Source organism: Oncorhynchus mykiss, chromosome 21, assembly GCF_057628025.1.
Source record: "Oncorhynchus mykiss isolate SJ-2025 chromosome 21, ASM5762802v1, whole genome shotgun sequence".
Lineage (NCBI taxonomy): Eukaryota > Metazoa > Chordata > Actinopteri > Salmoniformes > Salmonidae > Oncorhynchus > Oncorhynchus mykiss.
This window is the reverse complement of record NC_143042.1, coordinates 2,147,649-2,161,425: the sequence shown is the minus strand read 5'-3', so window position 1 is coordinate 2,161,425 and position 13,777 is coordinate 2,147,649. Positions and strand designations below refer to the sequence as shown.

General features: G+C 43.8%; 1 protein-coding gene across 7 annotated transcripts in view; it reads left to right on the top strand.

Moving 5' to 3' along the window:
* LOC110518048 (tyrosine-protein phosphatase non-receptor type 12) overlaps nt 1-13,777 on the top strand; it is a 101,274-nt gene that overhangs the window by 11,638 nt on the left and 75,859 nt on the right. For 5 of the 7 annotated variants that reach the window (XR_016490095.1, XM_090213424.1, XM_090213421.1 and 2 more), the window contains exon 1: nt 6,905-7,372. The exons of the other annotated variants lie outside the window; for them this stretch is intronic. Coding sequence is in view for 4 of the 5 variants with exons in the window: in XM_090213424.1 (XP_090069550.1) it covers nt 7,274-7,372 (99 nt within the window). In the remaining variant the exon portion in view is untranslated. Of the gene's footprint in view, nt 1-6,904; nt 7,373-13,777 lie in introns of those variants that run through there. 7 annotated transcript variants of the gene reach the window in all.

Below are 13,777 nucleotides of genomic sequence, written 5' to 3'. Positions count from 1 at the left end.
CTATCTGAAAAGGAAAGCATTCATCAGAGGTCAGGCTGGATTGGCCTCGCCGATGACGAGTCAACAACCTGAACAACTATTGGAATAACTGACTGAGGGATATCTGTCTCTGTAACTACTGGAATAACTGACTGAGGGATATCTGTCTCTGGAACTACTGGAATAACTGACTGAGGGATATATGTCTCTGTAACTACTGGAAGAACTGACTGAGGGATATCTGTCTCTGTAACTACTGGAATAACTGACTGAGGGGTATCTGTCTCTGTATGTTGTCTCTGGAATTACTGGAATAACTGACTGAGGGATATCTGTCTCTGGAACTACTGGAATAACTGACCGAGGGATATCTGTCTCTGGAACTACTGGAATAACTGACTGAGGGATATCTGTCTCTGTAACTACTGGAATAACTGACTGAGGGGTATCTGTCTCTGTATGTTGTCTCTGGAACTACTGGAGTAACTGACTGAGGGATATCTGTCTCTGGAACTAATGGAATAACTGACTGAGGGATATCTGTCTCTGTAACTACTGGAATAACTGACTGAGGGATATCTGTCTCTGGAACTACTGGAATAACTGACTGAGGGATATCTGTCTCTGTAACTACTGGAATAACTGACTGAGGGGTATCTGTCTCTGTATGTTGTCTCTGTAACTACTGGAATAACTGACTGAGGGATATTTGTCTCTGTAACTACTGGAATAACTGACTGAGGGATATCTGTCTCTGCAACTACTGGAATAACTGACTGAGGGATATCTGTCTCTGTAACTACTGGAATAACTGACTGAGGGGTATCTGTCTCTGTAACTACTGGAATAACTGACTGAGGGATATCTGTCTCTGTAACTACTGGAATAACTGACTGAGGGATATCTGTCTCTGTAACTACTGGAATAACTGACTGAGGGATATCTGTCTCTGCAACTACTGGAATAACTGACTGAGGGATATCTGTCTCTGTAACTACTGGAATAACTGACTGAGGGGTATCTGTCTCTGTATGTTGTCTCTGTAACTACTGGAATAACTGACTGAGGGATATCTGTCTCTGGAACTACTGGAATAACTGACTGAGGGATATCTGTCTCTGTAACTACTGGAATAACTGACTGAGGGGTATCTGTCTCTGTATGTTGTCTCTGTAACTACTGGAATAACTGACTGAGGGATATTTGTCTCTGTAACTACTGGAATAACTGACTGAGGGATATCTGTCTCTGCAACTACTGGAATAACTGACTGAGGGATATCTGTCTCTGTAACTACTGGAATAACTGACTGAGGGGTATCTGTCTCTGTAACTACTGGAATAACTGACTGAGGGATATCTGTCTCTGTAACTACTGGAATAACTGACTGAGGGATATCTGTCTCTGTAACTACTGGAATAACTGACTGAGGGATATCTGTCTCTGCAACTACTGGAATAACTGACTGAGGGATATCTGTCTCTGTAACTACTGGAATAACTGACTGAGGGGTATCTGTCTCTGTATGTTGTCTCTGTAACTACTGGAATAACTGACTGAGGGGTATCTGTCTCTGTAACTACTGGAATAACTGACTGAGGGATATCTGTCTCTGTAACTACTGGAATAACTGACTGAGGGATATCTGTCTCTGTATGTTGTCTCTGGAACTACTGGAATAACTGACTGAGGGGTATCTGTCTCTGTATGTTGTCTCTGTAACTACTGGAATAACTGACTGAGGGATATCTGTCTCTGTAACTACTGGAATAACTGACTGAGGGATATCTGTCTCTGTAACTACTGGAATAACTGACTGAGGGATATCTGTCTCTGTATGTTGTCTCTGGAACTACTGGAATAACTGACTGAGGGGTATCTGTCTCTGTATGTTGTCTATACCACCTCTCTCTCTCCTTCCGCTCTCACTTTCTCACTCAGAAATCCCACTGTTTCAACACACTCAATTAAAGTCAATGAAAATCAAAGGTCTTTATTGGCATGGGAAATAATAAACAAAAGTGACAAACAATAAAAATGAACAGTAAACATTACACTCACAAACGTTTCAAATGAATAGAGACATTTCAAATGTCATATTATGTCTATGTACAGTAATTACTGTACAAGTAAAGTACAAGTAGTGATCTTTTTGTTTTCTCAGAAGTGCCAGTAGGGTTACTGAGCATGTTAGGAACACTGAGGGAACGCTGAAGGAATTGTGACCTCATCTCTGTGAGATGGTCATCGCATTGCCCACACGCCTTTCCCTGCAGTGAATGATGAGCAGATAGACGCCTGGAAATGCAGAGTAATAACTATGTATGTACTATGACTGAGACATGTGGTTGTCTCACGTAGCTATCTGAAGATGAATGCACTAACTGGAAATCACTGTGGATGAGAGCATCAGCTAAAGGACTCAAATGTAATAGCCTCCTGTCAATGTGCAAATTACAAATGACGGACTCCTTGTTCCCAATATAGTGCCCTACCTCAGACCAGAGCCGCGTAGGGATATCTGGTCAAAAGTAGTGCCCTACCTCAGACCAGAGCCGCGTAGGGATATCTGGTCAAAAGTAGTGCCCTACCTCAGACCAGAGCCGCGTAGGGATATCTGGTCAAAAGTAGTGCCCTACCTCAGACCAGAGCCGCGTAGGGATATCTGGTCAAAAGTAGTGCCCTACCTCAGACCAGAGCCGTAGTGCCCTACCTCAGACCAGAGCCCGCGTAGGGATATCTGGTCAAAAGTAGTGCCCTACCTCAGACCAGAGCCCGCGTAGGGATATCTGGTCAAAATTAGTGCCCTACCTCAGACCAGAGCCGCGTAGGGATATCTGGTCAAAAGTAGTGCCCTACCTCAGACCAGAGCCCGCGTAGGGATATCTGGTCAAAAGTAGTGCCCTACCTCAGACCAGAGCCCGCGTAGGGATATCTGGTCAAAAGTAGTGCACTATAAAGGGAATAGGTTTTGAGACAGAGCCAGTGTAATTAAAATGTTTCCAAATATCATAAAATGAGGAAAGAGTATTGGGTGGGTGAGAAGAACACAGCGGGACAGAAGAAGTAACGTTTGTTTTCTTTAAAAGCTCGAGAACTGAGCTACTTCTATCCTGCTCTCTGAGTTCAAACAGCCACTCATTGGACATGAGGGGACATGAGGGGACCTGAGCAGTCCTCCAGGCTTCGGCCTGCCAGTGTGTGTCTATAAGCCAGGCTAGCTGGCTCCTTTACAGCTTGGTCTCCTCTGCCCCCCCCCCCCCCCCCCCCCCTCCCCAGACTAGCCTGAATGGGGGTTTTGTTGTCATTTATAAAGCCTGAGGAAAGATAGGAGGGCAGGCTCCTTTTGGAGGCAGCTCTGACCATGGTGCTGCTTGAGTGTTTCTTGGATGTCAGGGCGAACTGCTACTGAGAGGAATTAATCATGAATAAGCCTCTATTTAGCTCTTTAGTCTGGTGATGATTCAATTCAGAATATAAATCCACCATGATTCCTGTGTGACAAACACTGCAGGCTGAAACTCTCCCTGTGAGTTTGTAGGTTACTGAACATCTTGTATATATTAAAACATATCCTAATAAAATGTAAAAATATATATATATATATATATTTATACAGTACAACATTTCCACAGCTCCCGGTGCAGAACACAAAGTCCATTATGAAAACACATGTAGGACAGTCAGTCTACCTTTGCGTAGTTGTGAGATAGTTGTCCTGTTTAAGCAGTAGCAGCAGGCCAGTCTGATGATGAATTAAATTACGGTCCCTCATTTGTGGTGAAAATGTGTCATGTGAGACAGTGAGAATTTTGTATTTGTTTTATTTTGTTGAACCTTTATTTAACTAGACAAGCCAGTGAAGAACAAATTCTTATTTACAATGACGGCCCACCCCGGCCAAACCCTAACCCGGACAACACTGGGCCAATTGTGCGCCGCCCTGTGGGACTCCCAATCACGGCTGGTTGTGATACAGCCTGGAATCTAACCAGGGTCTGTAGTGATGCCTCTAGCACTGAGATGCAGCGCCTTAGACAGCTGAGCCACTCGGGAGCCCCAATTAGAATTAGAATGTTTCTGGACTAAAGACATGTTCTAAACTGCTCTGACCTAGACATGAGACAAATCCTATGACAGCTCTAACTATGAGTGTACAAGTTGTTGGGAGAAATATGCAGCTCACAAATGGTTTACTGTGCTTGTTAGACCTACTAGTTTGATTGTGCTGTTACGCATGTAGATGGTTATAACTCTGAGGAGCACGGCCATTACAAGCAATATGATACAAATAATGGTAGATGGAAGTGGTCAATGCATATTTATACACAAACACACACACGCACGCAGGAATGCACACACCCACCCACACATACATACATACATACACACCCCCTCACACCCAGTCTGCAATAATACAGAACTGTCTGAACTCAGAGCAAAAATATAATGTGTAGTCAGTAAATATCATGTGTAGTCAGTAAATATCATGTGTAGTCAGTAAATATCATGTGTAGTCAGTAAATCCCATGTGTAGTCAGTAAATCCCATGTGTAATCAGTAAATATCATGTGTAGTCAGTAAATATCATGTGTAGTCAGTAAATATCATGTGTAGTCAGTAAATCCCATGTGTAGTCAGTAAATATCATGTGTAGTCAGTATATCCCATGTGTAGTCAGTAAATATCATGTGTAGTCAGTAAATCCCATGTGTAGTCAGTAAATCCCATGTGTAGTCAGTAAATATCATGTGTAGTCAGTAAATCCTATGTGTAGTCAGTAAATCCCATGTGTAGTCAGTAAATATAATGTGTAGTCAGTAAATCCCATGTGTAGTCAGTAAATATCATGTGTAGTCAGTAAATATCATGTCAGTAAATATAATGTGTAGTCAGTAAATATCATGTGTAGTCAGTAAATATCATGTGTAGTCAGTAAATATAATGTGTAGTCAGTAAATCCCATGTGTAGTCAGTAAATATAATGTGTAGTCAGTAAATCCCATGTGTAGTCAGTAAATCCCATGTGTAGTCAGTAAAAATCATGTGTAGTCAGTAAATATCATGTGTAGTCAGTAAATATCATGTGTAGTCAGTAAATATAATGTATAGTCAGTGTAGTCAGTAAATATCATGTGTAGTCAGTAAATATCATGTGTAGTCAGTAAATATCATGTGTAGTCAGTAAATCCCATGTGTAGTCAGTAAATCCCATGTGTAGTCAGTAAATCCCATGTGTAGTCAGTAAATCCCATGTGGAGTCAGTAAATCCCATGTGTAGTCAGTAAATATAATGTGTAGTCAGTAAATATCATGTGTAGTCAGTAAATCCCATGTGTAGTCAGTAAATCCCATGTGTAGTCAGTAAATCCCATGTGTAGTCAGTAAATCCCATGTGTAGTCAGTAAATATCATGTGTAGTCAGTAAATCCCATGTGTAGTCAGTAAATATCATGTGTAGTCAGTAAATATCATGTGTAGTCAGTAAATATAATGTGTAGTCAGTAAATCCCATGTGTAGTCAGTAAATCCCATGTGTAGTCAGTAAATCCCATGTGTAGTCAGTAAATCCCATGTGTAGTCAGTAAATCCCATGTGTAGTCAGTAAGTATCATGTGTAGTCAGTAAATATCATGTGTAGTCAGTAAATATAATGTGTAGTCAGTAAATCCCATGTGTAGTCAGTAAATCCCATGTGTAGTCAGTAAATCCCATTAGTGTAGTCAGTAAATCCCATGTGTAGTCAGTAAATCCCATGTGTAGTCAGTAAATCCCATGTGTAGTCAGTAAATCCCATGACGGTTAAAATGAAGTTAAAATTGCAGACGGTTATAAAGAAAACAAATAAATAAGGCAAAATTCATCTCCATGGAAACAAGAGAATGGCGATGTATTTCTTTACAGACTGTCAGTCAGTGGGGGGTAGTAGCTCATAATGCCTTGTCATGCTAACACAACTATCAAATCTGCAGTCATTCAAACGGGAAGTTGGGCAAGTTACGATTGACCTCTAACTAGGATATCCCCCGAGTTTACCCCACAGCGTCTGTTACAATGGGAGGAGGGAGGACCCAGTGAAGCCTCTCAGAGGGGTCTGTCTGTGACATGAAAGTGACCGGTTGAGGGGGAAGACTTTGAAGTACCTTGTCGAGGAGATCTGTAAACAAACAGGAACTAGACCCAGGCTGTTTTTCATTCCCCTGCAAAAAGAGTGGTTCAGGGGTGTGTGATGTCATCCTCCTTCATATGCTGTCTTTTTGACACCCTATCCCAAATAATATATATATATATATATATAATAATACAGCAGTGACCTACATTTGACCAGAGACAAATAGTAAATTAGTACACATGTGCTTTTAGATTTAACCTGTGTTCTCGTGTTACAGTACAAAATGAATCTGTCTCTCAAGTGACGTGAACGTAAGTGAAAGAGTGGTGTTTGTGAGAGAGAGGGAATGCACTGCCCGGCCTTTCATTTCTTAACTTCTACAGGTCAAGAATGCTTCCTGACACTGTGGATGCCTGTGTATTTGAGATCACAGAGGAAGACACAGTTAGACAGAAAAGAGACGGCCGAGGACACAGAACCATGTCCATCCAGGATATTATTAGGCAACTGTATCATTTTAACCACATGAAAGATTGATTTTTTTTTTCGTAATCATTTCACAATATAGGGGAGAACACTATGCACCAATCCATTGTAACAATTGCATTACAGCAAAACCTAAGAAGGAAGCGCTAAATAGAATTTAACCAATGAGAGAGAAGAACAGGAGACATAGTGATTGACGTGAGCGTCGCCCACTTAATTTATTGACATTTTAGATTGACGTAACGTATTCACCAATCACGTACTAATTTCTTGAAGCTACGGACCAATTACAGTAAGCCATTTAGTGAAATGGGCGTTAATGTTTCCAAGTGGGGTTAGGGGCGACCGCAGTCAGTGTATTCTTGTAGCTGACTTGTGAATGTGGCAGCGGCGAGCCAGGGAGGGGTGAACCGGTGTTTGGATTTTTATATTCAAGTAACGATAGCTAGTTTACAGTCATAGCTTGTGATATATATTTAGAAACAACAACGGAATCACGAATTTTATTTTGATTATTATTGTCTAACCCGAAGAGAATATGAAAAATAACATGGGGCGTTAGGGGATGTTGAAATGATTATCTGCGAGGATATATAGCTCAAGCTATTTTTATATTTTTTCTCGTTTTCCCCACTTTGGATTTATTTTACATACCGTGGGAAAACCGGACAAGCCGCCGGACAGCGGGCCGAGAGGATGGACCAGGCGAATATCCTGAGAAAGTTCATCCAAGGGGTTTGTGTTATGCGAGAAGGGGACCAGAAAGGAGAGGATAACTTCGGCAGTGACTTTATGGTGAGACCAGCCAGACATCCTTCTCCCTCTCTCGAACACACACGAGCAGTTCTAACCGGTTCCTCCGCGCTGACCGACAAATGGGTGATGTGTCGACTGTTTAGCTTCAACACAATGGATTCATGAGTCTTCAGTCGATAGTGTCTCTGTCTGCGGTAGTTTTTTTTGTTCCTCGTGATGCTTCTTTTAGGCTTTTCCCGTGTGAACGCTCCCTGCTGGGCGGCTTGCTATGCTATCCTGGGGGCGGAGGGACACATTTCTCCTGCAATTCCCTCATACAAATCTCCAGGCTTGTAATTTAATGCGGCCGAGCATTGTCACCTTTTTAGAAATGTGCATATTCCCTCTCTTCTAATCGGAAAGCGAAGAGTTTTTCAGTACAGTACTTTAACGGTATACCGTTCAATAATATAGGCGTGGGTGCTAAGGCCTCCCAAACCAGCCACCCGAGTGTAGTAATCGATGCGCTCTTGACTTTACGTTAGCAAGAGCTAAACGTTAGCTGGTTACCTAGCTTGTCAGGCGTGCCTGTCTAACTCACATTTCGTACCACCATGACCTAAAATCTTCATGAACATGCTTGCTCGCTGCTTGCTCGCTGTTTTGAATATTGACAGTTTCATTGGCAGACATCGATTAAGACCAGAAAGCTTTGTCAACTTCCCACCATTGACAGTAGGCAAGCTAGCTAGCATGAGCCGAGTTGTCATTCGTGCTTTTCATCTTATTAATAGCAGCAAATTATTTGCTTGGTAGATTGCTGTATTCAATGGAAATACAAAACCGTTTATACATAGACTACCTTATTTATCAGAAATACAAACTGGAATGCGTGCATGCATACCAGACATGTCTAACTGGGTGGCTAGCTGGCTAACTTTTCCCCAGTCCCACTCCCTAGCTACTTCTTTGTCCATGACATCCGACTTCGTGTTTATCTCAATATATTGATATTGCATTCTCCACATAATATTCCTGCTATTACATTGCAGACATAATCAATCTGTATTCGTATCAATTATCTGCGAGGATTTTGTGTTGAACAGAAAACGGGTTGGTATGTGGTGTTCTGTCTGGCCTGTCCCAGCCAGTCAGCCAGCTATGTCGGTGGGGTCTGAAATAGGGAGTTGACGGATGTTGCGTAAGGACCAGGGGCAGTGCGAAATTAGGATTGTGAAAGGAAGTGGTTTATAGCAGGGCTTCCCAAACTCTGCCCTGGGCCCCCCCTTCTGGGTGCAAGTTTTGGGTTTTGCCCTAGCACTACACAGCTGATTCAAATAATCAAACTTGATGACCAAAACGTGCACCCAGGACCGAGTTTGGGAATCCCTGGTTTATAGCACGACATGCTCCACCTTTGTCCTCGATTTGTAACTGCATATAGTTACTACACATGCTTAAGGTTGTTTAACTTTTAAAATTACAATCCTCCCATTTAAAATAGTAATGCAGTCTGACAAGATGTTAAAATCATTACCCTTTCTAGTGATGCTTAGGTTAGGCTGGCTGACATACGACCCCCAGCCTCAACATGTTACCTAATTTACCTGGAATATTTTGGTGCTTTTGTCCACTCAGTCACTTCTAAATTCTCCCCTAGCCTTGGCCCTGTTCTATGACTGACTAGATGTTACTAACTTATCACCCAATGACTGATTGTATTGGCAACAACTAAAAATCCAATACCCTGTGTGACAGAGGCCTGTACAGTATTGACATGTTAATGTGTCTGAATAGCAGAATACCACAGTTATCCACCACATGCAAATTAATACCAACAGTGGTTTTAGACTTTTTCTAAGCCTGAGGCGCTTGATAGTGGGTTGGTAGTGCACAACCTTTGACCAGGGCCCATAGGGTTATGGTGACTAGTATGTAGGGAATAGGATGCCATTTCGGGTACACCCTAGGGTAAGTTGGAGGGGCGGCTGCAGGGCCCAATTACACATGACATACCTACTGCTGTATTTAACTGCCACTAGCCTCTCCGAAAGCAGAGGTGATTTTAAGACACCAGCGCACACTGGAAAGCACATGGGTGTCTGGACATGGCCACAACAGTAACAATGTTTCTTTGTGAGGCTGTCATGTTCAATGTCGGTCAGCATTGATTGATCCTAACAAGCACTAAGAAGAATGTAGGCTAGGGAGGCTAACTGAGCCCCTTTTATGGTATAGTGCTAGCCTGGGGTATGTGAATGTAGCTCAGCCTGGGCTATATCTTCTGGCCAATCAAAATGAACCTGGGTGAGCTCTGTCTGTCATAGCCAGGGGGCAGGAAGGAGAGGGCCTGGGTTGCCACCTGAGTGAGCTCTGTCTGTCATAGCCAGGGGGCAGGAAGACAGGAGAGGGCCTGGGTTGCCACCTGAGTGCGCTCTGTCTGTCATAGCCAGGGGGCAGGAAGACAGGAGAGGGCCTGGGTTGCCACCTGAGTGAGCTCTGTCTGTCATAGCCAGGGGGCAGGAAGACAGGAGAGGGCCTGGGTTGCCACCTGAGTGAGCTCTGTCTGTCATAGCCAGGGGGCAGGAAGACAGGAGAGGGCCTGGGTTGCCACCTGAGTGAGCTCTGTCTGTGATAGCCAGGGGGCAGGAAGGAGAGGGCCTGGGTTGCCATTCATGTAAAGATGACGTCCAGTGCTAGAGCTGTTGTTCATCACAATATGAGGCCATTTTTGAGGCTAAGTGTGTCATTGTGTTATCTGATCTGACAACCTTGACACCACTGCCAACAGAGAGTGGATGGGGATATGGAAGGGAGATACTGGCTTTGGCATTATGATGGACAGACGGCTGAGATCAGGATCACATTAATTATCCCAATATATTATTCACACCCAGACCCGACCCGTATGACCGAGAGACCAAGGCCCGTTGATGTGGTCTTGACACCGAGGCCACATGACTGAGTCTCTGCCAGAGAGACACTCAAGAACATAGACCTGCCTGCCTACCTACCCACATCTGCTGCAGTGATCAGGAGACAAGAGTTCCCTGACATCTACTACCATTAAACCAGTGTAGAGCTAGACAAGAGGCTATACCAACTAGACAAGAGGCTATACCAACTAATAAAGCCCTGTCTCTGGAAGGTTTAAGTGTGATATGAATCACTATTTTCATAGCCTTGTGAGACATGTATCTAGTTAGTTTTAAAGGGAAATGTCATGCTGAGCGGAAGGCATTTAAGGCTTGGGAAGGAAGGCCCCTTTTCAGTGGATTAGTTACAGGGAGCAGGCTAACGATGCTCTTGTTAATCTGAGTAGATTTGTTTTTCTTTGTGTGTTTGTGTACACTAACATGTCGACAGATGGATTGAGCTTTATTTTTGAGGAACTCCTGAAAAACAGGCTGCAGTTGAGCAACTACAGAGGCTGGCATCTGTGAGAAGTAGACTGGCCAGCTAGCTACTGTGTGTGAGAGATTGCATTCTGGTGACTCCAGCACTTAGCACATGATTCAGGAGCTCTTGCATCCTACCCCACATATTTGTCAAGCTCCTATCATCACACATGCAGAGCTGAGCAGAGAGGAAGCTCCCCTGTTACACACCGGTATAGAGCCCGTTATTTCCCCTGTATGGAGAGCCCCATATTTCCCCTGTATGGAGAGCCCCTTATTTCCCCTGTATGGAGAGCCCTGTATTTCCCCTGTATGGAGAGCCCCATATTTCCCCTGCATGGAGAGCCATGGATATAGGAAGCTGGCTAGTTAGCATAGCGATGTGCTACAGTTAGCTGTCTTTGATGTGCTCCTGGGTAATCAGCTTGATGAGGTGGAGATGACAGGGGAAGAGAGCTGCTATCCCAGCACACACATGTACACACTATGGGTGTAACGGTTCACCAGGTATTGTGGTTTTTGTGGTCATGGTTGTCTGTCTGTTGGGACATCATTCACTATGTCCCTGGCGTTGTCTGTGTTGGGACATCATTCACTATGTCCCTGGCGTTGTCTGTTGGGACATCATTCACTATGTCCCTGGCGTTGTCTGTCTGTTGGGACATCATTCACTATGTCCCTGGCGTTGTCTGTCTGTTGGGACATCATTCACAATGTCCCTGGCGTTGTCTGTCTGTTGGGACATCATTCACTATGTCCCTGGCGTTGTCTGTCTGTTGGGACATCATTCACTATGTCCCTGGTGTTGTCTGTCTGTTGGGACATCATTCACTATGTCCCTGGCGTTGTCTGTCTGTTGTGACATTCACTATGTCCCTGGCGTTGTCTGTGTTGGGACATCATTCACTATGTCCCTGGCGTTGTCTGTCTGTTGGGACATCATTCACTATGTCCCTGGTGTTGTCTGTCTGTTGGGACATCATTCACTATGTCCCTGGCGTTGTCTGTCTGTTGTGACATCATTCACTATGTCCCTGGCGTTGTCTGTCTGTTGGGACATCATTCACTATGTCCCTGGCGTTGTCTGTCTGTTGGGACATCATTCACTATGTCCCTGGCGTTGTCTGTCTGTTGGGACAAGGATTGTTATGTTGGGCCTCCAAGTAGAAATGGCCCCATTTTGGAACTGGTCCAACTTTTTAGACTTCTACTTGGAGGCCCAACATAATAATCCTTGTTTCATATTCTCTCTGTGCGTAGTGTATTCTCTCTGTGCGTAGTGTATTCTCTCTGTGCGTAGTGTATTCTCTCTGTGCGTAGTGTATTCTCTCTGTGCGTAGTGTATTCTCTCTGTGCGCAGTGTTATTCTCTCTGTGCGTAGTGTTATTCTCTCTGTGCATAGTGTATTCTCTCTGTGCGTAGTGTATTCTCTCTGTGCATAGTGTTATTCTCTCTGTGCATAGTGTATTCTCTCTGTGCATAGTGTATTCTCTCTGTGCGTAGTGTATTCTCTCTGTGCATAGTGTATTCTCTCTGTGCGTAGTGTTATTCTCTCTGTGCGTAGTGTATTCTCTCTGTGCGTAGTGTATTCTCTCTGTGCGTAGTGTATTCTCTCTGTGCATAGTGTATTCTCTCTGTGCATAGTGTTATTCTCTCTGTGCGTAGTGTATTCTCTCTGTGCGTAGTGTATTCTCTCTGTGCGTAGTGTATTCTCTCTGTGCATAGTGTTATTCTCTCTGTGCGTAGTGTATTCTCTCTGTGCGTAGTGTATTCTCTCTGTGCATAGTGTATTCTCTCTGTGCATAGTGTATTCTCTCTGTGCATAGTGTTATTCTCTCTGTGCGTAGTGTATTCTCTCTGTGCATAGTGTATTCTCTCTGTGCATAGTGTATTCTCTCTGTGCATAGTGTATTCTCTCTGTGCATAGTGTTATTCTCTCTGTGCGTAGTGTATTCTCTCTGTGCGTAGTGTATTCTCTCTGTGCATAGTGTATTCTCTCTGTGCGTAGTGTATTCTCTCTGTGCATAGTGTATTCTCTCTGTGCGCAGTGTTATTCTCTCTGTGCGCAGTGTTATTCTCTCTGTGCGTAGTGTATTCTCTCTGTGCGCAGTGTATTCTCTCTGTGCGCAGTGTTATTCTCTCTGTGCGCAGTGTTATTCTCTCTGTGCGTAGTGTATTCTCTCTGTGCGCAGTGTATTCTCTCTGTGCGCAGTGTTATTCTCTCTGTGCGCAGTGTTATTCTCTCTGTGCGCAGTGTTATTCTCTCTGTGCGCAGTGTTATTCTCTCTGTGCGCAGTGTTATTCTCTCTGTGCGCAGTGTTATTCTCTCTGTGCGCAGTGTTATTCTCTCTGTGCGCAGTGTTATTCTCTCTGTGCGCAGTGTTATTCTCTCTGTGCGCAGTGTAATCTCTGTCTCCATGTGAGGTGTGCAGTGTAAACACATGAGTGATGACAGGAAGACTGTCCTGCTGGAGGTAATGCATCACCACTGCCATGATAATCTGACGCCTGCTCAGCCCTGCTGAGCCTCGCATACAAGTCCATGAATATGACCTTCAGAGAAGGTGTGTCTGGGGTCGCTGTGCACGCCAGAGAGTCGGTGTGAGGATTCTTCCTCTGTGATACTCACTATTGACTGTGAGATTATGGTAGTGACTACATGAACCACAGCCGTAGTGCTGAAAATAGTGCTGAGCAATTTAAACAGGCTGAAAAAAAATAAAAAATAAATCCCAGAAATGTTCCACACACACAAGCTTATTCATCTAATTTGTTTTGCACAAATTTGTTTACATCCCTGTTGGTTGTCATTTCTCCTTTGCCAAGATCATCCATCCACCTGACTGGTGTGGCATATCAAGAAGCTGATGAAACAGCATGATCATTACACAGGTGCACCTTGTGCTAGGGACAATAACAGGCCACTCTAAAATGTGCAGTTTTGTCACACAACACAATGCCACAGATGTTTTGAAGTTTTCAGTTGGCATGTTGACTGCAGGAATGTCCACCAGAGCCGTTGCCAGATAATTGGATGTTAATTTCTCTACCATAAACTGCCTCCAGC